Source organism: Felis catus, chromosome D1 (genome assembly GCF_018350175.1).
Source record: "Felis catus isolate Fca126 chromosome D1, F.catus_Fca126_mat1.0, whole genome shotgun sequence".
Lineage (NCBI taxonomy): Eukaryota > Metazoa > Chordata > Mammalia > Carnivora > Felidae > Felis > Felis catus.
Genome location: NC_058377.1, coordinates 9,414,919 through 9,438,932, shown reverse-complemented (window position 1 = coordinate 9,438,932; position 24,014 = coordinate 9,414,919). Strand labels below are relative to the sequence as shown.

The window sequence follows — 24,014 nt, the reverse complement described above, 5'->3', positions numbered from 1 at the left end:
ATTCAGAGTCATGCAAGACAAAATCTACTTGGATAATCTGACTAAGTGCCTCCTCTTAAGATCCTTAACTTAATCACATGTTCTGCCACATAAGGTAACATTCATAGGTTCCAGCGTTTTGATGTGGGATCATTGGGAGGGTCCACTTTTTGGCCAGCACACTCTATGGTAAAGCCACATGGTAGGGTCTCCAACCTCCTCAAGTTAGCCTCTGATTGGTTATTACCCATGCTGTCAGTAGCCAAGTTTGAACATGGTCTTGTTAGGACGGCTTCCCTAACCAAACATATTCAAGATATTCAACCCAGAGCTGCCTAGTGTATTGGCGTGAAAAAGAGAAGGTAGGCTCAGAACCATCCATCCAGTTAGAACCCCAAGTGCCCACCAGCAATGTGATTCTCCATGATTCCTGCTGAACAGGTTAGCATTTGCAATGAGGACAGTAATAGGACCTCTAAGGAATACGGTGTCTTTCTTGAGATACGCAGATATTCTAGAATAGTGGTTGACAGATGAACAGTAAAATCAATTCATGGAGGTAACTTAAGCCCAAATAACCATATTTTGGGAATATAGACATTTAATTACCCCAATTTAAGAGGTCATTGGAGTAGAGGATACGAGTAATACACTAGTGTTGAGACCCAGGTAAAAATATATGCAAACCTGTAGACAAGGCTAAGTTCATGCAGCCTATGCATTTGGTGCCTGAGAGTAAGTACCAGAATTAGGGCGGGTTTGCACCTTTCCTGTCCTAGAAATTCTTTCTCGATGATATATTTTCCTATATTTTGATTTTCCTTGTCTGAATATGCTATGGTCTGAATGTTTGTGTCTTTCCAAAATCCATATGTTGAAATCCTAATGCCCAGTGTGATGGTATTAACAAGTGGGAGATGAGTAGGTCATGAGTGTGGAGCCCTCATGAATGGGATCAGAGGCCTTATAAAAGAGCCCCCAGAGAGTTCCTTAGACCCTTCCTTTACATGAGGGCATAATCAGAAGTCAGCAGTCTGCAACCCCGAAGAGGGTCCTACCATAATCTAGCCATGCTGGCACCAAAAACTTGGGACTCCCAGCCTCCAGAAGTCTGAGAGATAAAATCTAGCTGTTGATAAGCCACCCAGGCTGTGGTGTTTGTTACAATAGCCCAACTGGACTAAGACAACATGAATCAGGGACTGTTCTACCTCAGATCCCAGTGATCTGTCCCTTTTAAATGTTGAATCAGGAGCCAGAAGACCTGCCATTTGCTAACTATGAAGCCTGAGAACAATCACTTCCCATCTCTTCTTCTCTTCACTGTTTCCGTCTGTTCAATGGGAAACCATGTGAATATCAATCTCACAGAGTTCGTGTGTCTGTCCGATGAGACGACATATGAGGAGGTGCCCTGTAAACTGGATTGTAGTCTTCCTAGCATGTGGCTATGCTCCTGGTCTTTCGTCTTTAGTCTGATGCTTGGTTATAGGGTCTTATATATATATTTTAAATAAATTGTATTTATTTTGAGAGAGAGCACACCTGAGTGGGGGTGGGGCGAGGGGCAGAGAAAGAGGAGAGAGAGAATCCCAAGTAGGCTCCATGCTGTCAGCACAGAGCACGACGGGGCTGGAACTCACGAACCGAGACATCATGACCTGAGCTGAAATCAAGAGTCAGACGCTTAACAGACTGAGCCACCCAGGTGCCCCTAGTCTTATATTTTTTAAATGGATACACAGATTTTCTTCTCTACCAGGGCAGGGTTTTTGGTGTTTAACGACATAGACCATGTATTATGTGTTTCTTGTATCCACTTTCACTATAACACTTTCAGTGTCACAGAGCCAACAGCAATAGCTCAACAAATTGTAATCTGGGTGGAGATAAGAACCTTGGCTGTGTGAGCGAACCCCTGCTCTGTACTCTATGGTAAAGTTCTCAACCTCCGGCGAGCAAAGGAATCGGCCAAGGGGCAGGTTGAAAAATGACCATTCCTTGGCTCCCGTCCAATATCTCTACGTTTATATACATGGGACGGGACAAGGAATCTGCAGTTTAAAATGAAATCAAACAATATGTTTACTATGAATTGTGTTTATATTGTTATAGCACTGAGAGAGTAAAAACATCTAAAATTAAAGAAAACATACTATTTGATAGTCACAGATCTCGAGCAAAAATTGTTAGGTAGTTTTAAAAAGAAGAATATATTTATATATACCATTTGGAAATACTATGATTTCTTGGTTTTTTTTTTTCTTCTTCTGTAATTCTGTCTGGGACAGTGCCTTATCTTTGTATGTATGTCTTGATGATGATGATGATGCCAAGGAGTGAGTTATAGCCTCATGCACACTGGGCAGATACAGTATCTGTTCCTTGACTATGTTTTAACATCACTGTGATTCCTGTCTTCCCAATGCCTAGAACGCCCATTAGGTTTCACAATTCTGACTGTAGCTGTGGCCAAGCCATCCACATTACTTCCACAAAGCTGTGGTTCATTAGAAGAGACTCTGAATTCTCTCTCCCTCTCTCTCTTCCTTTCTTGATATGAAATTGGCATGGATATTTGTAACACACACCCCAGATGACTCTAAGCAGCCACTAAGAAACACTGTACGAGGAATAGACAAGGAGCCGATGATTCTGATTTTCTTTTCGTCAGCTAAGCTCCGTTTGTTGCACCAGAAGAGAGGATGTGGTTTAAAATAAAAGAAGACAGAAGATGTGCAGTGAAAGCTCTTGGATGGGAGGAAATAGGATCTGGAGTTGATTCATTTGAAACATGTCCCAGAAATTTGATCCCCGAGCAGCGTTGGATGCAGTGCCCATATCCTGAGCAGCCACAATGGAAGAACTGGTACCCATTGTGTACCAGCCCCTGTGCTGGGCGCTGTACGTCGTTACCACATTTGCTCTCATGTCCTGCAGCCAGCAACGCACCACAGATGCCTGACATTCATGTTGTTACATTTTGCCAATAGACTAAGTGATTATAAACCCATCTTGCTAGCTAATTGCTATTTCCACTCTAGGAGCATTTTTGGAGATCTGGGTGCAACTACTTAAACATTTTAAGTGCAGGGTAGAGCTATTTATGAAGACACGGATGGCAGATAGAGAGGTTTCAGACTTAAGACATCTCCAACTCGGATATTTCCATCTGATTTTGCTATAGGGAGGGTTTTTCTAAGTTGTCTCCATCAGATTTAGAATAACGTGTCGATGAAGATTAGCATTGTCCCCACCAGCTAAGCCTTCATTAATTCATGATTGGGAGAAATGAAAAAGTCAGGACATATCATCCATTCTTTGCCATGAGCTGAGACAGCCAGCCAGTAAGTTCACAGAGCTCTCCAGGTTTTTGCCCATGGGTTGACATTTGTACCCCAATATATATTTTTAAACGTTTATTTATTTTTGAGAGACAGAGAAAGACAGAGCAGGAGCAGGAGAGGGGCAGAGAGAGAGGGAGCCATAGAATCTGAAGCAGGCTCCAGGCGCTGAGCTGCCAGCACAGAACCCGACGTGGGGATTGAACCCACGACCGTGAGATCATGACCCGAGTTGAAGTTAGATGCTTAACCGAATGAGGTACCAAATAGTGTTAATAATGGTAATTATATAGTTGTGTGCTAAGTAAATGAGGGCTTTGCCATTGAGAATATGAGACTCAAGAGGAAAGAGCGGAGATAACTAGCTTTCAAAGAGGACTGAGGCCCCCAAAGACTTCAGAATGAATTAAATCGAGACTTACATTAAATCTTGAGTTACTTGTCTGCCTGGATCGTTTTTCCGCCAGTAAGTCTTTGACCGTGTGCTTCACTCTCACGCCTTGATACACGCGTTTGCTGTAGTCTCCTGTGACTTAAGCAAATGGAATAGTAACAATCAAATGTGGATAGAGTAATAGGTTAACCTCCCCAGGGACGCATTCAAGGCCTGACAATTGTGACACTGTTTGCTCACTGCAATGATAGACTTCTTGAATTTGCAGTGGCTCCAAAAGAGGACGTTTAGTCTTCCTTCCTTGATAGAAACTCATCCAAGTTCTGTGTAGGCAGAAAAAGCTCCCCCCTATTCCATCTTCTACGCAACAGCTCCTCAAAGTGTCCTCTTTTTTGTACTCTGACTTGTCAAGATTTATTCCAGGAAGGCTTATAATTTATGCTTTAATCGCAAGACAGGAATCAGATGCAACTTATTACCTGATGCAAAAGTTAGATTTGCATGCTTCAGTTTATGGAGTGACAGTTTTCTTGCCGTATTGTATTTCTACCTGATGTGGGTGAGCAGGTCACCTGGACTGTTTTCAGATTGGGTTCCTGAGAAGAAAATCATGTGTTCCTGTTTACTGCACTAAATTAAGCAGTTTTTATTTTTGAAAATACAGTCTTTCGACACGGGGAGTTGCTGCTTTGAAACTAGGTCAAGGATAAGGGAAGAGTCGTTCATTCATTCAACAGATATTTATTCAGAACTTACTACAAGCACCCACTGAACATATTACAGTGCTCAGTAATTTACCTGCATTATTTCACTTGAGCCATTTTAAAAAGGAAGGACCTGAAGTCTGGGGCTCAGTTATCTGCCAAGGTCTCATAGCTGCTAAGAAGCCATAAGAGCTGGGATCCAGACGTGGGTCAGATTCTAACCCTAACAACAGGAAAAATTAGCTGTTTTTTACCATGAAGAAATTACAGAGAGATAACAGACTATAGAGAAAAATGTGTCCCCAACGTTCTGAAATTGACAACTCTGTTTCTGGGGATAGTGAGTTCCTTGTTAACGAGGATGGTCAAGCAACGGTAGAAGAACCTTTTGTTTAGTCAATTGGAGAAAGCATTCAGGCAATACATCGTAGTTAAACTGCAGGAATTATAAGATATTTTGTAAGTCTGAAATCACTGTTCTATTGTAGGTTGGATAGTTTCAATTCATTTTAATCGAGCTGTTGCTGGTGTATTAGCAATGCCACCTGGATTGGGTATCAGTGCACTAGGCAGGATGTACCCATGTGTACGCACATGCATACACATATCACCAAAAATATTCTCTAATCTGCTTAAACTGGTAGATAGTCTAGGATATATTTGACTTACGAGTCAAATACCATTACAAGGAGAATAAAAGGAAGGAAGAAAGGAAAAAATAACACAATCCAAACCAAAAGCAGAGTGACCCATGGGATGGAAGAGGTTGCTGGCCCAAAAAGCAGTGCCTACGTGATCACATGTTACTCTAGTCACTGCGCCGGGACAATCGTAACCTCTCAGGCCCATTTTCCTTGTCTGTAAAATCTCTCTGCAGTGTTTTATAAGACAGGCATATGAAAATATGCCAAACTATTAAGTGTTATACAAAATGCCTATACAAAATTAAGAGGAAAAAAAAATCTAGGTTCCAAGGCAATGTATCATTTAGTTTAAATGAAGCCACCACACAAATGATTTCAGCAAAATAAAGTTATTTGAATGGTCCTTTCGGTATAATTTTAACAGGGTCTAATTTTGGCCTATATATCTTTTACTTAAAGAGGCTTGAAGTACTTTCAAATCAGCCTCCAATTTAAAACTTGATGACTTTACGTTTGTTCCGAAGGAAACTAAGCTCTGATTCTAGAGTGTATGCTTCGCTTTTGGAAAAGCCTAAGGCTACATTTACTCATCAATGATGCATTGAAGTATTTCCTGTGTGTCAGGCCGTCAGAGCTGGGGATGCAAAAGAATTTGCTATCTAGTGGGAGGAGAGAGGAGCTTAAAAAATAATTGTAATGCAAATGTGCTAAGGGCAACAGCAGAGTCACGCCTAGAATATTCAGAAAAACACAGATGTGTCAATTCCTTATGAGGGCGGGGAGGGACTGGGAGGGCAGGGGACAGCATAGGCTGGAGGGATGCTGCGTAGTGATAGGAAGGTGGGCAAGAGTATTCCAGACATTGAAGACCACAGGGGCAAAATCCTGGAGGCAGGAACAGAGCAAGGTGTGTGAGGGAGTGAGGGAGGGAGGCCAGAAGAGAAAAGAAACAGCCTCAGTCATGAAGCTTCTGGTGGGCAAAGGAGTTTGGACTTCATCCTGTCGGCAAAGAATCAATGGAGGCTTTTAAGCGAGGGGCCAATACGGTCAGATTTGCATTTTAGATAGGCTTTTCGGGCAGCTGTATGGAGGGCAGATTTAAGAATCACAAAGCCACAGGGAGATCAGTCAGGCAAGAGGTTCTAGAAGAATTCAGGCAAGAGATAATGGGGTCTGAGTAGTAGATAGGAGGGCAAGGAGCAGACACTTGAAAATTATTTCGGTGTGGGAGAGAAAGAAGAGGGAAGATTCGAGGGTGATTCTCGAGTTTTCCCCATGGGATTGATCTGGATACACAAGTTCTGGAGCCATCATGACGCTGGTGGTAAAGAAATCAGGAAAGAGGATGGAATTGCTGGTGGGAGGGGGGAGTGCTTGAAAGGTAGAGTCACATGACGGCACACAAAGAAACGATACACCAGCATAAGCAGACCAGGCTGCTCCCATGGCCTGAGAGGATCAATATCTTGGAAACTCCTATCATCCTCATTCCTGACATACTGGTTGGGGAGCTCTGGACTAAATGGTTCCAGACAGAAGCCTGGGAGCATCCACATGTGAAGTGTGGTCAGAGGAGGAAGAGAGACATGAAGAAGAATATAATTGAAGACATAGTTGGAGAGGAACCAGGAAAAGCCAGGGGAAGGAGGCATCACAGAATTCAGGGGAAGAGACTTCAGGAAAGAAGGAAAAAGTAGGAAGGGTGGCAGAACGGTCCAGAAAGATAAGGAAAGCAGGGCACTCACTGCTTTCAATTCAGTCAACCTTAGAAGAGAAACTCTGGAAGCCTAGCTAGAAGCCAGATAATAATGTCAAGGGCCAAGACAGGGATGGAGATTTCTTCTTGAAGCTTGAATGAGAAAGGGAAGGAGGAGCTGGATGATAATTGCAGAGAAGTACAGGGTCAGGGAGAGGTTTGCATACATATAAATATACAATATATACATGTATATATATGTATACATATACACTATATATGTATATATATACAAGCAGAAGAGGGGCAGAGAGAGAGAGAGAGGGAGACCCAGAATCTGAAGCGGACTCCAGGCTCTGAGCTGTCAACACGGAGCCCAATGTGAGGCTTGAACTCACAAACCGTGAGATCGTGACCTGAGCTGAAGTCGGATGCGTAACCGACTGAGCCACCCAGGCACCCTGCTTACATTTTTATATCTATATATTTATGGGTGGCAGAGATTTGAGGATATTTGAGTAGGTCAGAGGGAGGGACTAAAGATTTAGGAAGAAGGGAGAAAATGAGGGAATGGGGTTGAAGAGGAAGCAAGAAATTGGGGGCAAGGGCATGAGTTGGCTCTCAACCCCCGAGACTAGGGTAAGGAAAGGCCAGAGAGGGGTGGCGGCCAGGTGTGTGGTCAGTGGCCAAGACAGCTCTAGCGTGCAGGGGAGCAGCCTGGAGCAGGAGAGTGACTAGGGCACAAACAGTCAGAACAAGGCAGGGGGCAAAGCCAGACAGGTCAAAGTGAGAATGCACCCCAGTGATCCTCAAAGTGTGACCCCCGGACCAGCAGCACCAGCATCGCTAGGAACTTGCTAGACGTGCAGATTCTCACGCCCTTACTCCAGATGTACTGAGTCAGAAACTTTAGGGCTGGGGCTCAGCAATTCATGTTTTAATAAGCCCCCCAGGTGATTTTGATGTTTTCTGAAGTTTGAGAATCACAGGTATACATAACAGTAAGGACTTTATAGTGCTCCTGTTCGAGTGGGGGCCAACCGTAGGTATTTGTGTATTCCTGGCGGGGCCGAAAGAGGAACGTCTGGTGATTACCAGTGGGAGTGGACACAGGTCTGAGAGAGAGGAGGGGGTGGGGCTGAAGGGGTCCAGCCTGGATCCCCTGTGGGTCTGCAGACAGAATTGGCTTCACTCTTCCCTGAAGGGCTTTTTAATTGGTGATTTCAATCTGACTCACCAATTTGTGCTTTATGTGTATGCCAAAAAGCCTAGAAGGAATACACCTATTTTAAATAAGCTTAACAAATAACCACACGGTAATTAATAGAGGGAGAAAGTTCGTGAGATGGCAAATAAACACATGAGAACTTCTGAAGGTTTGTCGTAAGCAGTCAATCTCATACACCAGTTGGCACGGACTTAGTGCAAAGCAGGGGCGAAATGCCATAGGGGATGCAAAAGAAGTTTAGAACATGTAGCAGATGTCCTCAAAGAGATCTCAGTTTGGTGAGAGAGGTGAGGTGTTCACATGTGAAAGAGTAGGGGGGGGGGCAGAACACACATTGGGTGGTCGGTGACAGTTTTGGGGGAAGGGACGGGATTCAGGTGGACGTGATTGCATGTGGATGAGTTAGGGACAGGGAGAAAGGTCTCTCGGGCGTCAGGCACGGCATGAAGGAACACAGAGGTGGGCAGGAACAAGGCAGGTGCGGAAAGGGTAGGGAACTGGAGTAATGGGGTTAATGCCATCTCCACATGGATGAATTTCAAATGGACATCATCCTTTAGCCCAGACCCATCCGGCCCGGACTTTAGACTTGGATGTCCACGTTCACACAGCTGTCTGCTGGACATCGGGAACCCCACGCATCCAAACTTGAACTCCATCCCCCGCCCCTCCGCATTTGCTTTGTCTGGAGACCTCCTCTGTCTCAGCTGAGGGTTACTCCCTCCACGCCGCTGGTTACTCACTCCCAAAGCTATCGGGATCCTCCTGGACTCGCTCCCTCTTGTACTTCACAGGCTGTCCTCGAGGAACTCATGATGGTGCCGACTGTTCCCTGCCTGCACCGCTATTATCTTGCCATCTGTCGCGTAGATTACTGCAGGAGCCTTCAGCATCCCTCACCCCCAGTGTCCCAGTCTATTCTCAGCCCGGTAGCCAGAGGGATCCGTGAAAAAACAAAGCACAACGCTGTCACTTCTCTTCTCAACACCATACTGAAATGGCTCCCCGTTTCAATCAAAGCCAAAGTCCTTAGAATGGCCCCAGGTAACCTTGCTGCACGATACCTCTGATCTCACCTCCCAACACTCTCCCCTTGCTCACCGTACTCCCATCAGTCTCTGAAATGCACCAAGCACACCACTTCTGCCTTAGAACCTTGGCATTGGCTGTCCGCTCTCTCTGGATTATTCTTCCCCCCGTTATCCGCGTGGCTACACCCCTGTGTCCCCTTCACGTCTTGGCCCCAATGTCATCTTTTCAACGAGAACACATTTAAAGTTGCATCTTTCCCACGAAACACTCCTAACCTGCCCCACCCCACTTTACTTTTTCTTTCTATGGACCACTTGTCACTTTACGATGGCCTATATAATTTCCTTATGCATTAGGTTTATTCCCTACTGCTGTCTGCTGTATGCTAGAATGTAAGCTCCACGAAGGTGGGGATATTTGCTTGTTTTCTCACTCACTGAAACATCTCAGGTGCCAATGCCTGAATGGTGTCTGGGACATAGTAATTATTTTTAATTATTTCTTAATTATTTGTTGAAAGCATCCTGTTGTTTGGAGTCGGGGAGGGGTGGTAGTGACATTAACGAACATGTTGAAGGTCTTGAAAAACAGACTGAAAAATTATACTTTATGTTGTAAGTGATGGAAACCACTAAGCCTTCTGAACAGGAGAATCTTGTGATTTTTATCATTTGGGGAGAAGATTTGGAATACCGTTTTGGAAGATTAATCTGAAGATAGAGCCTAGGATGGGTTTGAGGGCGAGGGAACACAGAGGATGGGAAAAGGTAAAATAGAGGCTAACCAGAGACAGTGGAAATGACAAGGAAAAGACAGATTTAAGAAAACTTTCAAAAGAAAACACACACATGCGCATACATACACACAGGCATATGCACAATAAAAAAAAGACCACCAGGATTAAGAAGAACAATCAGGAAGGCAGGGAAGAGAGTCAGTTTTAATGGGGAAATAAGAGTTCAGTTTTGAACATGGTGACTTTGAGGTTGTGCTGGCATAATCAAACTCAAATACCCTATAGATAGGACGATGGCTTTGACCAGCACTTCTAAGAAACACCTTTAAAACTATGGTAACCAAAACTACAAAAATAAAGGGCTCAAAGGAAGACTTTGTGGCAATAGGAGACTAGGTATCCAAGCACTGAGCCTCAGTGGCAGCTACCGTTCTGATGTCCAGGGGACCACAGGGGACAGGGAAGGTGGAAGCAGGGAGGAGAGGTCAGAAATGAAGGCATATATTGGGGTGCCTGGGTGGCTCAGTCAGTTGAGCGTCCAACTTTAGCTCAGGTCATGATCTCACTGTTGGTGAGTTCGAGCCCTGCATCAGGGTCTGTGCTGACAGCTCAGAGCCAGGAGCCTGCTTCGGGTTCTGGGTCTCCCTCTCTCTCTCTCTGCCCCTCCCTTGCTCACGCTCTGTCTCTCCCTCTCTCTCTCAAAAAAGAAATAAACATAAAAAAAAAAATGAAGGTATGTAATGTACCAGAGTGTTAGCATCAAGGAAGTGAAAAAAAGATGGACTATAGAGAAAGGAATAACCAGTGGTGTCCAGAATCTGGCACCTAGTACATGATCAATAAACACTTGTAGAGTAAATAAAATACCTTAGAGGAAAATGAAGGCACAGAAAGGCTATAAGGTTTGGAAAGATAAACATTCTCAGAATGTGGGAGACAGCATTTTCATGAGAGGGGGGATGAAACCCTGTCACTGGGGCTTCTGAGCCATCAGCACAGAGCCTGATGCGGGGCTCCAACTCATGTACCGCGAGATCATGAACTGAGCCAAAGTCAGACACTCAACTGACTGAACCACCCAGGGGCCCCTCATGTAAGTTTTAATTAAGCAGTGGAACCTGGTACAATTTCTTTAAACTGTCACCTGGACTATTCTTGGTGTTTTGAGGATTCTGGAAAGTTCTCTAACCTTTCCTGCCCTCCCTCTTTACAGAGGAGTCAAAAATTCTATCAGTATTCCTTTTCCCAAACATTTCCCCCCATGTGCATTGTCTATTTAAAGAATCCACACCTGCATAAACCAGGAGATGCTTGAGAGTTTTTATTCAAATACCCCTAGATACAAACTTGCATTCAGATCAGTTGTCGAGAGAACAAAGACCGTGTTTCCGGAGAGAAAGCACAAGCAAATTTATTATGAAGAATCAACTTATCCTTTAGAATTTGGAAAAAAAGTTTTTTGTGTTGCCATATTGTCATTATGTACATGCAGCAAATTGTCTGAGTCACGTCCTCTCCTTACTGCTGTCTATTCTGATAAAGAATTTGGCCCATAGTACACTTAATGGTATGGTTGCTTTAAAATTGTTTTTGAAAATTAAACATTTTCTCCATTAAAACAAAATAATATAAATTTTAAAATGTAAAATATAAATTATAAAATATATATAAATATATATAATATATATAGTTATAAATATATAAAATATAAAACAAAATATAAATAAAACAAAATACATATTAAATTTATATTATAAAAAACACATTTATAGTGTTTATTTGAAGTAAACACCGTATTATTTTACTATTTTACTATTTTTGATAACACCTGTCTGGAATACACTTCTTTGCTGTCCTTAAGCAGGTGCTTGTTATCTAAGGTAAGGGAACAGAGATCGTTTGAAACAAACAAACAAACAAACAAACAAACAGAGAATAAAATAGAAAACCATCCCATAACTTCAGGAAAGAGCAATTCATATTTTGAGTTCTATCATTTGGTGACAGAAAAATTCAGATAATAGAAGATGGGCTTGCACATGCTCACTCAAGACAGATTAGAATAAAAATCCTGAATGATGGGTAATTGATGGACAATATCCATGCTTGTTCCATTTCTTGGCCTGCCAGCGAAGTACCAAGAATGAGGTCCGGGACAGTCCGGTGTCCCTACGGTGTGCGGCTCGGGGGCCCCTGACCACCGTCCTAGCCCAGCTCAGCCTGCCTCACTGAGGATCAGAGCCCCCTTGCCGAAGGGAGGCAGACACCCACGTAGGAATAAAATGTGCTAGCTCTACACTCTCTAGGGGCTTGGTGTTTGTGATTCCACTCCAGATCTGTCGGGCTCCTGTCATGTCAGGGTTATTATGGGAAACCCCCAGAAGGATACAAGGAAAGGCAAGTTCAGCAATTAATAATGAAGTGTTCAAATATCAACTGCTAGGCAGAAAATAAAAAATACTATTTATGAAAGCTTCAACTGGAAAGAAAGACTAAAATTTTTAAGTGAGGCCAAATTAGTTAGCATGTTAGGATTTTGCACAAGTTCGGTTCGCTCACAGACCCCTCCCCATGACGACCCTTCTCCCACCCAAAGCCTCACGGCTGCATCCAAAACTTAACACTTGTGTCAATAACCCATTCCGTGCCGCAGCACACAGATGCACTTGTCTGATGGCTCTATCCGCTTATTTTTTGAGATCAGACTTTGAAGAGCTGAGGCATTTACAAAAAATACCAATTTTTTCCTTCAAGGTACCTCACAAGGCATTTTTTGAAATACTCTGTCATTATTTGTTAACACTTAAAATTCTAATTTTTTAATCTCAAATTTGTTCCTGGATGGGTGGGTTTTACTCCATGTTGCCACTCGCATTTGTGTCCTCAAGAGTGAACAAACTGGGAAAGATCTATATTCAGTTTGAACGCATGAGACAACAGCTCGGGCTGTTCTCTATCACACGTATGTGGACAGCCCTCCATTCTTGGGCTAAGAACCTAAATCAAGATGCACGAGTAAAAGACCTTTCGAGTTCTCTATAAATCTGGATTCCTCTCCTGCACCTTCCTTAACTTTGAGAGCTTACTGAGAGTTGTTCCACTTAACACAACGTTTCGCTCGCCTGGAAAAGAGTGCTGTAATACCTAAGTCTTTGTTGTATAAAAATGATGTTCAGTAGAACTGGTCATCAGTAGAGCTGGTCTCCCAAACAGATAGCTACAGATAGCTCTAGGCAGCAAAAGTAAACCTAACAATTAGTAACCAAATGTGAAAGAATTATGAAATTGTTACCAAGAGTTCTAAATTGTTGGTCTCTAGTCACGTTTTTACACTTTTATATGTTCTAGCCAGAATTTAGGGCTATTTCTTCTTGCCCTTTGCTCTGCATTATGACTTTGTGATGCCAAAAATAAACATGAGGATTATTAAAGTTTTTTTTTAATTTTAATAATTGAGAGTGACTCACCATTTTCCATTCTGGATGGTTCTGGTGAATCTCCTTCTTAACGGCAATGTAGGATATCTGGTGAACGTGTTCTCCTTGATAAGGGATCCTGATCTCTGGAAAGGTCAGCCTGGTCCTGATGGGAAAGGCTTCTGTACCTGTCAGTGATGCTTCTGAAATGACTTGCTTTAGATTTGATTAAATGCAAATCCTTTGGTGTCTGTTTCTCTACAATTTGCATCCCCAATGTGGATTATATATAAGGTATTATTTTCTTCCTCAAGATTTTTATTTAGTAACAATGAATTTCCACTAGGAACAAACTCTCTTAAAAGTTTATTGTAGAAGCAAAGAATCCACGATTTGTTTTCTGAACAACAGCAGCTTTTTCTATTTCTTTAATTTAATTTGGAGTTAAATTTCAAAAAATAGTGCTTATGGAAAAGCTCATGTGTCCCAATTAGAAATATAGGTTCTATGCCTGTATATACTTAGGGGTATATATCACGAGTATACAGTTTTTAGGCATCTTTCAGATATAGATAGAATTCTAGGAAGAAACAAAATCAAAATGAATAAAAAATAAATACATTTTAATACAATTGGATAGCCTTATTATACACAAAACATAAATATATGATCTAAGGTACAGGTTCTTAAACCTGGTAGTACCTCAGAATTAGCCCCAGAGCTGGTAACAGGTAGCACCTGTGCCCATGCCCCATCCAATTCTAATTCAGAATCTTTGAAATAGGGCCCAGATAGCTACATTTTAATTAATTAATTAATTAATTAATTAATCTATTTGTTAAAGTTTATTTATTTTGAGAGAGAGAGAGAGACAGAGCACAAGTGAGGGGAGGGGCAGAGCCAGAGGAAGAGAGAGAATCCCAAGCAGGCTCTATGCTGTCAGCACAGAGCCCGACAGGGTGCTCGATCCCAGGAACTATGAGATCATGATGAGCTGAAATCCAGAGTCGGAGGTTTAACCGACTGAGCTAGCCAGGTGCCCCCAGATAGCTCTCTTTTAAAACAAACTTGTTATTTTTTTTTTTTAAAGAGCCTTTTTGATGTATACTCAGTGTCATAAACTCCTCTAGAGCAAAAACAAAACAAAACAAAATAAAACAAAACAAAACAAAACACAGATTTTAGGTACTTTCTGACATTTCCCTTATTCATCTTCAAGAACCCAGAATTGCTTCTTAACGTAATTTTGGTTCTGTCTCCCAGTCCCGAATAGAGTTAGTTCCTGAACACCTTCAGAGTCAGCCAGGATTGGCATAAGACCAACCCTGGAATTTCGGGACTTGACACAGGTATGATCTACTGGTCCTCTAACCCGGCTGTATCTCTCACACGCCCTTACCCCATTTCGGATCAGTGGGATCTGGAGAACAGCATCTGGCAATGTGCCGGATAATCTGCGTTTGAAACGTGATCCTGACCCCACGAAATTCTTAATAAATACTGAAGGTTGCCCCCCACCCCCTGCGCTTGCTGTAGCCGATACCTCGGGGGTTTTCGGATAAGTCATCGACTTTCACATCTCTTTACCTTTGTTTACAGTATTCTCTCACATTGAAGCATGCTGCCCTCACTTCGGGGGATTAAAGGTCTACAAATCTTTCAAGACTCAGCACCAATGCTATCTTCACGGAGATGAATTTAATGGCCCATTTCATGGTGCTTCTCGCTTGAATCTCTCCAAGGGCACTGATTTCATGCTGCTTTCCATGCAGGTCAGTGGTTTGCATATCCGTCCCTCATCCCCGACCAGACTATCTTTCTCTTCTTCTCGATATTCCCATAGCACTTCACTGTGTCGGCTTTGGTGGTGCTGTGCACGTAGTAGGTCCCCAGTGAGGGCCGGCCATACTGAGGGAGCCCTGCCATAGAATCCACCAGAAACAACAGTTTCTGGGTACAAGCAGCAATATCAGGGGGATTTCGTTCTTTTGCACCATAAAGAAATGTTACCATGAGTATCACCTTTGTCTTTCCATGATCTGAACACACCACTGAAGAGTTTGTAACCATTTCCATATAGGCTGGTCCTGTATCCAAAACTCAAAGACATGACGATTTTCTAGAGGCAGGTTAATGGAGAAAAGTCCAGAATCCTGCAGAAGTTGTTCAGATATTAGATGTCATTGGAAAAGCTGGAATGCATTGATCTGCAATAGATGCTTGCTTGTACTTTAAAATACCCTTTAGGGGAACCTGGGTGGCACAGTCTTAAGTTAAGCATGTGACTCTCGGTTCCAGCTCAGGTCATGATCTCATGGTTTCATGAGTTCGAGCCCCGCATCGGGCTCCATGATGATGGTGCAGAGCCTGCTTGGGATTCTCTGTCTCCCTCTCTCTCTGCCTCTCCCCCACTCGTATTTTCTCTGTCTCGCTCAAAATAAATAAACTTAAAAAAAAATCCTTTCTTGTGCTGTATTTGCATACAACTCCAGAATTGTTTCCATAGAATTAAATACAAGCTAAATAAAAGTTAAATGAAAAGATCCCAGAAAGGTTGCTTTCTTATCCCAAGGAAACAAATCTTTGCAGCTTGGAGTGGATGGCTGTTGCTGGCAGGGTGTGGGTTGGCAACAAGTTTTGTCTGTGTTTACTCCAGTTGCTGGTGGGTTCAGAAACATGGCACAGACACAGTCAGGCAGGACGCTGGGTCGAAGTCAGATCTAGTGATGGTCTGGGGCAGCCCGTTAAGGAGGAGGGTAAAACAAGGGTATGTTTTGGTAGAATAAACACAGATCCACATGGCTCAGGCACGATTAGTATTTGTCTTCTTTATCTTGTATCGGGAACACCCCTCAGATATTCCGACCACAATGTTTCTGTATCAGCTTTTTTATTCATTCCAGGACTGGGCACCTGCTGCGTGGGTTGGGTAGCTCCTGACAACTTGGCAGGGGCTTCAGTGATACATTTGCTCTAAGGTGGTTATGGGTGAGGGTGTGGAGGGCAGGTGTGAGGGACCCCAGGGCAGGCCTGCCAAAGCAGGGACCAAGGCACCCTGTCTCCCCCACCCTGCCTTTGTTCCAGGGCTTCCCTATTTTTCAGGCCTGTCTTTAAGGGATGGTTGCGGGGAGCAGGTAATGCTGCTCAGTGGCTGTGCTCTACTGGTATAGCGCATAGGGGTCCAGGGACACCCTTAGTATAGGCTGTGGGAACAGAAGGGAGAGGCTTCACATGCCTCTCAAATGGAGAAAAGAATGGGCATTGTGACATAATAAGAAATATATATTTGGTCTCTGCCCTTGGTTCCTGACACAGAGCTCCTAAAACCTTTGTAATTTCCTGAATGACAGGGATGCTAGGAGCATTTTCTTTTTTCTAATATTTGGTCTTTGACTCTGGTTCCTGGCTTAGAGCTCCTAAATCCCTTGGAATTTTCTGGATGGCAGGAGCATCTTTTGCTCTAACGAGGTGACTCTTGGTGGGCTCCTAGGTAGCCTCAGGATAGGAGCTGGTCACCAGAAAGACAAGGCCATGATCAGAGGAACTTTCAGCCTCATGCTCTATCCCCTGGAAAGGGGAGAGGGGCTGGAGACTGAGTAAATAACTGCTTTTGTCTGTATGATGAAGTCTCCATGAAAATCCCTGAACTACATGGTCCAGAAAGCTGAGGGGTTGGCGAACATATCCAGGCACTGGAAGGTGGCACCCTCAGAGAGGGCATGGATGGAAGTTTCACGCTCCTCAGCTTAGGTATCTGCTTCATTCGACTGCATCCTTTATAATAAATCAGGAATAGTGAGTAAACCATTTCCCTGGGTTCTATGAACCATTATGGTAAATTTATTGAATCCAAGGAAGGGCTCATGGGACTTCCTGTCAGTCTGGCTTCAGTCAAGGGTACAGGTGACAACCTGTGACTTGGAATTGGCACCTGAAATGGGGGGGGGGGTGGTGTTATGGGACTAAGCCCTTAGCCTGTGGGGTCTGCACTCACTCTGGGTAGTTAGTGTCAACATTGAGTTAAATTGTAGGATCCCTGTTGGCATCTGCTGAGAACTGGAGAATTGCTTCATGTGTGAAACCCACACATTTGGTGTTACAGGTGTTGAGAGCAGAGGAAGGAGACACATGTCTTTCCTTTAGGCATGAGCAAGCACATGCCCAGTGGGCCCAATGGGGTTCTCACATGCAGACAGAAGTTTCTTTTCTCCCTATAGTTGGATAGGTATGGAGATTGGTGGGGCTCTGGCGGCTATATGTCTGCTTCTATGGCACGGAGGCAGGTTACTGGGTTCTGCTTCATTGAAGATGGGGTCATCGTAATCCTGATGGAGACCGAGCAGAGGAGGGGCTTGGCCATCATAGTTTGCCAAGTAAAGGTGAGGACAGCTTGAAGCGGACTTGAGGTACAGAGAGGGGCAGGCTAGGTACCAGATACGGCCACTCTAAGCCAGCTGAACTGTCATTTAGAGACACTTGCCTGGGATTTGTAATTGTGTGTGTGTGTGTGGGGGGGGTACTTGGCCACTTATCATTTAGTCCTTCTACATGTGGCCAGGTTCATGGCCATAGCTTTCCCTTGAATCTGAAAATAACGATTTTGCAAATACTCTGGCATTTGGGCATATGGAAGCTTGGTTGGTAGATTTTCTCCACTGGGTGGGTGGGGGGCACTCAACAGGCAGCTTGTATTCCTCAATTTGCATGGGAGGAAACGCAGCCCTGGACCTGCTAGGTCAGAGGAAAATCATTAAATTGATCCTGGTGTTTTGCCTGAGGCACAATGGAGTTACAGCCATAACTGGTAGGGTCTGGAGGCCCCTCCCCAGGGGGGCTTCTTCGGCAGCAGGACATGCTTCTGGGGGAGGCTGACCCATAGCCATAGGAGAGGGCGAATGAGATGGCCTAAGAAGCTTTCGGGAGGCAGTAATTTTATTTCACAGGCTACACTATTCTGTGGCACCCTCGGGACTCTCCAAGAAGCATGAAAGCGCTCAAAGGATCTCTTCGGCACAGGGGAAGGGGGATGGATTTATCTGCTGAAAAGTACACAGGGCCAGAAGAGAGCTCTTGGACTCTGAGCCTTACACTTGAAGAAACCAGTCCTTTCCCTGAGCCTATTCCCAGAATCCCTCAGAGAGGGGATCTTAGGGATTGGGGAAAAAGCTGAGGGAGCTGGTATGTTTGTGCTGAAGGTGAATGCCTACCCATTCCCATCCCTGGGAAGGTAGGTGAGCCCGCTTGAGGGATTCTGGCTTCCTGGCGGGAGCTTTGCCTGAAGCTTGGCCCGAGCATACTTCCAGGAGGAGCTTGGAGGACGTGATGAGCCGCCATAACAAACAGATCCTCGTCAGGTGCAGCCTGGTCTGCAGTGATGAGAAGGTCTTTGCCTTTATTTGGATATTGTCTCTCCCTGAAGCTAAGGCGCCATTGATTGTAAAACAACCATGATTTTGTGTGTCCCTGCCACTGTGCATTCAACTGGTTGCTACATCTTGTCAGTCCTGCCTCCATTGTGGGCTCCCATTGAAGGCTCCTTCTCTGGACCTTTAACTTGTTCCAGTCTGTGTTTTCTCCTCTCTGGCTATTGTGCTGGTTTTCTATGAGTTTCTCTATCCCCAACCGCCCCCTTCACTCCCCCTGTCCCAACCAACCTCAGAGCTATGATCATTCATTCCCCAACTTGAAATCCTAGAAGATACCCTAGAGCTCACCAAGTGCAGGAACAGGTTCTCATCTGGTCTTCCACAACGGGGGCCTTGCCACCCCCTCAGAATCTTGTTTCGCTTGTACCTTAGACCCTTATGCTCACTGCTTCCGAGGTTTTCCCCACATTTCATTATCTTCAAGCTTTGTCTCACACTGTTCTCTCCACTAGGAACATTTTGTTCCCTTCCTTATTTCCTGAAAATGTTCGTATCCTGAGCTCAGCTTAGAACAAAGGTGAAGAAGCCACACTTCACTCGAGGATGGAACCAACGTTGAGAAATGAAAATAGAGGTGAGCCAAAATACACAAGAGAGAACCTAGTCAGCAGAGCCTGGAGGTTTAGGAACTTGAGCAGAGAGACTAACAGGAAGGTGAAAGGTGGACTGTGATGCCAGTCCAGATATGGTGAAGGGCAAGAACTCTTGAGGCTCAAATAGGGGAAGTACTGTCCTCTGCCTTGGTCTGAGTACCAGAGGGGCTTGCTGGGGCTGGGGTGCCTGTAGAGTAGACATAATCAAGTCTAGGGGCTGAAAAGAACAGCTGGAGGCTCATTCTGAGAATATGTTCCAGAACCTTGGTTCCTGCAGAGTCAGGGGGCTATCACACTGAGCACAATGCTAACCTCAACTGACTTGGGACCAATCTCTGTAGATGGACCACCACTGAACCTGGCACTGATTGACGCTACATTTGGCTGCTTCCTGGATCTACTTTTGTCTGTGCAGACCTCTCCTGTCTGATCCTTTGATTGCTTGGACTTTCTCCATTCCCCTTAGGTTTCTAGAGGTAGAGAGGAGGGAGCCCAGTCAGCAGCCTGGTTTCCTGGGGCTGGACCCTACCATTCTGAATTGACTTTACCAGTTAACAGCCTTGTCTGTATCAGACGCCAAAGCACGAGCACGGCTCTGCATTCTAGAAGCTGTATTTACATCCTGTTCTCTCAGACTGTATCTCCTAGCTGCCTCTCTTTCCTGTAACTCTCCAATGTGACATGCCTGATCTACAATAGACTTCTTCTGTAGGTGCTGACCTGGCCTGCGAACTTCTCTCCTGCAGAAGTGCACGGGCAGCCTTGGTCTTGCTTGGTCTGTAGGACCTTGGTCTGGCCTCCTTGGGCTGCTCATTAACATGTGCTAAGTAAGACACAAGGAATGGACACCCACTAACAACGCCTGAAAGAGCAAGGAAGGAGGGTTACACCCTGAAACAGTGCATTCTATTGCACTTTTGTTACTCCAACGTTTTTGCATAAGCTCAGTGGAAACTGTTCTTTGAAAAGAAAGAGCCTTCTCTTTCCCATTTTCCCTTTCTTTCCCTGCTTCTTCACTGTCACTAACTTCTCTACTGAGTCTCCCCCAGATGCTGAATAAGGCCCAAAGATCTCCAGGGTGGTTTACAGTCCTGGGGAGAGATCTTAGGAGACACAGTTTTTCAGTCTATTGGGGAGTATGGGGTTGAGGTCTCCTGGGGTTTGGGGTTCAGGTCTCCTGGATTCTAGTTCTTGCTTTTTTCCTGATAAGCTGGGTAAACCCTTAAACAGGATAGCAAAAGAAATACATATTTTAATGATATGTGGCTATAGGCTACAGGGAAATATAGAAAGGCTTTGAGTGTGGGTAGGTTTTCTTCTCAGTTCCCTTTTCCAGCCTTGGACAGATCACAGTTTCCTCCTTGCCTTGGATTCTCCAGGGATATCCTTAAGGGGTATTTTCAGTTTAAACCACTAGGTGGTGCATCAACCCTATCAGTGGCTCATCAAATGGCTGGCTCTGACAGCTGGGTTTTAGGACAAGGATTTTTTGGGAGGCCAGGACTGCAATGTATTAGAAGGAATGTTACTCTTTTCTTCCTGAAAATCCTGGAAGTCAACCTAAATATTCTTTCTATGACTGCCTGAGAAGAAGGAGGCCATTTTCCCTGACTCATTCCACCTGCCCTTTGCTGCTAATTGGAGTAGGAAATAGGACATACAGGAGGACTGTTCTTTGGGTGGTCCTGGGGTGGGACCTCTTCTCTTGTTCATGAGAGACAGCAAACCCAACTGTTTAAGCACAGGCTCTAGATTTATTGGATCAGATTTAAACCTGCCTCCACTTATAAATTTGTAAACAATGGTGAGTCACGTAACTTCTCCTTGCCTCATTTTCCTCATAGATAAAATGGGGATAAAGAAAGTGACCTGCCTCAGGACTGTTACATTGTGGTAGTGTAGCTTTTATTTATTAATGCTGTCCAGATTAGATATTAGATCAAACCAAGCAAGCTTTAGTTTTTGGTAGGTTCAGTCTGCCATCTTGCTGGCCCTGGTGAGAGAATATCTTTTCTAGTCTTTTCTCCCAGAGGGAACTTCGGTATGCCTCCTGCCTCCAGGACTGGGGGAGCCCTACCTATGACCACAGAGCTGGTAGAAGATAGTCAGCCTGTTCCTCTGGGCTTCAGCTTCTTCTAGTTGTCCATGCCCTTGGAGGCAGAGCCTCCAGACCATACGCCAGGGCCCCGTACCCCTGTCAGCCTGCTCTGGACACTTCCTCCCTCTGTGACCATCATGCATTTCACTTGGTATTTTTTTTCTTTACATTTCTGGGTCTTCTGTTAGATATAAGACTCTTGGCGTCAGTTTGGTTTAAAACATTTATTCGGTGGCTCTTTTGGTCAGATGCTGGATAGTATATTCTATTCCTGCAAGGGCACTGTTCCTGGAGCATGTATCTTCCAGTAGCCTGGGAGCGGGACCCAGCCCTCTGCTCCTAGTGAACAGTAAGGACTGCAAAGTCCTCGTCAGTCCATTGGGTGACCGCGGGGAGAGAACGGCCCTCTCTTCTTGACATCGGGCTGTCCCATATCCGGAGAAGTCTCTGAAAATCACAGAGGGAATATCCTGTCCTCGACTGATAACAACTCTCCTTCCTTAGATTTATCCGAAGTGTCTGCATTTTATGTTCTTCAGATTTGTCTTCCAGTTAGTGGCTTGTTGATGGAATTTTGGGGTCACGTGGGGACTGGAGGACAAAGGGAGACTGAGCATGAACTCCCTGAGGTACCAGAGGAGGCACGGGGGGATCTGTTCTCTGTCACCAAGCAGCTGCTTGCCTTCTTCAGCTGGACAAACAGTCCTTCCCTCCTGACTGCCTCACAAGAGAGATGACCTTTTGGACAGGAGAGGATTTCTGTGCCTACACGAGAAAGATGTGTCGTCCTCCTCATCGCTGACGGATTTGTGCCTCAGGTTTTGTGATAAAAATATTGTGTCTTTTTTTTTTTTTAGAACATTTTAATGTTTATTTATTTATTGAGAGAGAAAGCACGAGCAGGGAAGGGGCGGAGAGAGAGGGAGACAGAGTCCAAAGCAGGCTCCAGGCTCTGGGCTGTCAGCACAGAGCCCGACGCGGGGCTCAATCTCATGGACTGTGAGATCGTGACCTGAGCTGAAGTTGGACGCTCAACCAACTGAGCCACCCAGACTTGCCCTGCCAACTTTTTTTTTTTTTAATTTTTTTTTCAACGTTTATTTATTTTTGGAACAGAGAGAGACAGAGCATGAACGGGGGAGGGGCAGAGAGAGAGGGAGACACAGAATTGGAAACAGGCTCCAGGCTCTGAGCCATCAGCCCAGAGCCTGACGCGGGGCTCGAACTCACGGACTGTGAGATCGTGACCTGGCTGAAGTCGGACGCTTAACCAACTGAGCCACCCAGACTTGCCCTGCCAACTTTTTTTTTTTTTAAAGCCACTTTTTTTCTGTAGAAGCCTGCTGAAGGCTGTTGAGTGACCTTTCTGCCGAAACCCCGCAAGTGGGAGCTGGGCCCAGAGCTGAAAACAACAGGCAGGAACTAACTGCCATTAAGGAGAGAGTCACCAACTCGTGGAGGGCCCCTGAAGCCACCTCCTCTCTGCTTATTAGGAAGTGATGAACAGTCCCTCTACACCACCACCTGCCCCCACCCACCTCCCGCACCCCCACATCTATGTAAGAAAACAAAGGAGTGAAGGGGGAGGCGGAGAGAAAACAAGCCAGAGCCATGTGGTATTTGTGCTGAGAAGTTATTTCCTCTCTGTGCCCTGGGTGATGGAGGAATGGATTGTACACCACTCCTCTCCTCAAGCCCAGCGACAGGGAGCCTCCAAGGAAATTACCTGTAGAAGGTGGAGAAGGGGAGGTGGGCATCCTGGTCTCCAAGTGGGTGACTTGTTGATGTGCCCTGGCAGGTCCTGTCTGATCTCATCAACGGGGGGAAGAGGACTGGAAGACGGCGGGGCCCAGAGGTATGGCCATGGCGAAGCACATGTCTCCCATGGGACTGGAGAAAACTCTGGAAGGTAGCTGGGCTTGCATCACTTAAGAGAGCCGTGCTGAGAGGGGTGCATTGACCCTGTGGCGCTGTCCTCGGCCCTCCTCTGCAGGTGCTGTGGGCGGTGGGGGTGGGGGAGAGCAGGCAAGGGGCGGGAAAGGTGGAGCCCGGCTCAGGTCTCCAGAGTCAGAGAAGCAAGAGCTCCCACAAGGGCTCTTTGAAGAGCCGGTGTTTGAACGCCAACCCCATGGGGGCTTGTCTATGGCTAGTTAATGTCACCCTGAGAAGCAGAGCCGCCTTTGGGGAGAGGAGCCACAGAGGCCAGTTAAATAAGAGACGCCCTCTCTCTGCCTACTTCCCCCCAGCATCCTAGAGACCAGACCCTGAAGGCAGGGGAAGGCAGCTCAGAGCATCCCATGCCCTGGTCCTCCCTCAACTCCTGGGGTCTCAGGTTGTGATATGCAAATCAAGTTGGAGACTAGAGTTTCAGTTGGACTGAGTTTTAATAATAGAAAAATAATCAGAAAAGGTTTGAAACCTGCCTGGCATGTCACTAAGGGATGCAAAGGGCCGATCTGATCACGGTTGCTTGAAGGCAGTAATTAGAGAAAAATAAAACTATATCATGTTCCTATGCCGCTGAGTTGAGACAGAGCAATATACTAATTACAAGCCTTTTAAAAATGATTTGCACCAAAAGAGACATAGGCATCTCCGAAAGAAATATTCATAGTATTAATTAGAGATGTCTTTATTAGCAAGAACTTACAAACGTTTCTGGTATAAGACACAAATGTTTCCTAACACGAATATCTTAATCAAAAGCGAATTATAAAAGGCCAC

At 45.0% G+C, this 24,014-nt stretch overlaps 1 protein-coding gene across 2 annotated transcripts in view; it reads right to left on the bottom strand.

Moving 5' to 3' along the window:
• CD1H11orf53 (chromosome D1 C11orf53 homolog) overlaps window positions 1-24,014 on the bottom strand; it is a 72,097-nt gene that overhangs the window by 22,581 nt on the left and 25,502 nt on the right. Inside the window, exons 1-2 of one of the 2 annotated variants that reach the window (XM_045038263.1) lie at window positions 13,225-13,625; window positions 3,746-3,855 (exon numbers count right to left, since the gene is read on the bottom strand). In XM_045038263.1, coding sequence (XP_044894198.1) covers window positions 3,746-3,855; window positions 13,225-13,234 — 120 coding nt within the window. In that variant the 5' untranslated portion in view covers window positions 13,235-13,625. Of the gene's footprint in view, window positions 1-3,745; window positions 3,856-13,224; window positions 13,626-24,014 lie in introns of those variants that run through there. The other variant, XM_045038265.1, reaches the window with a different exon arrangement.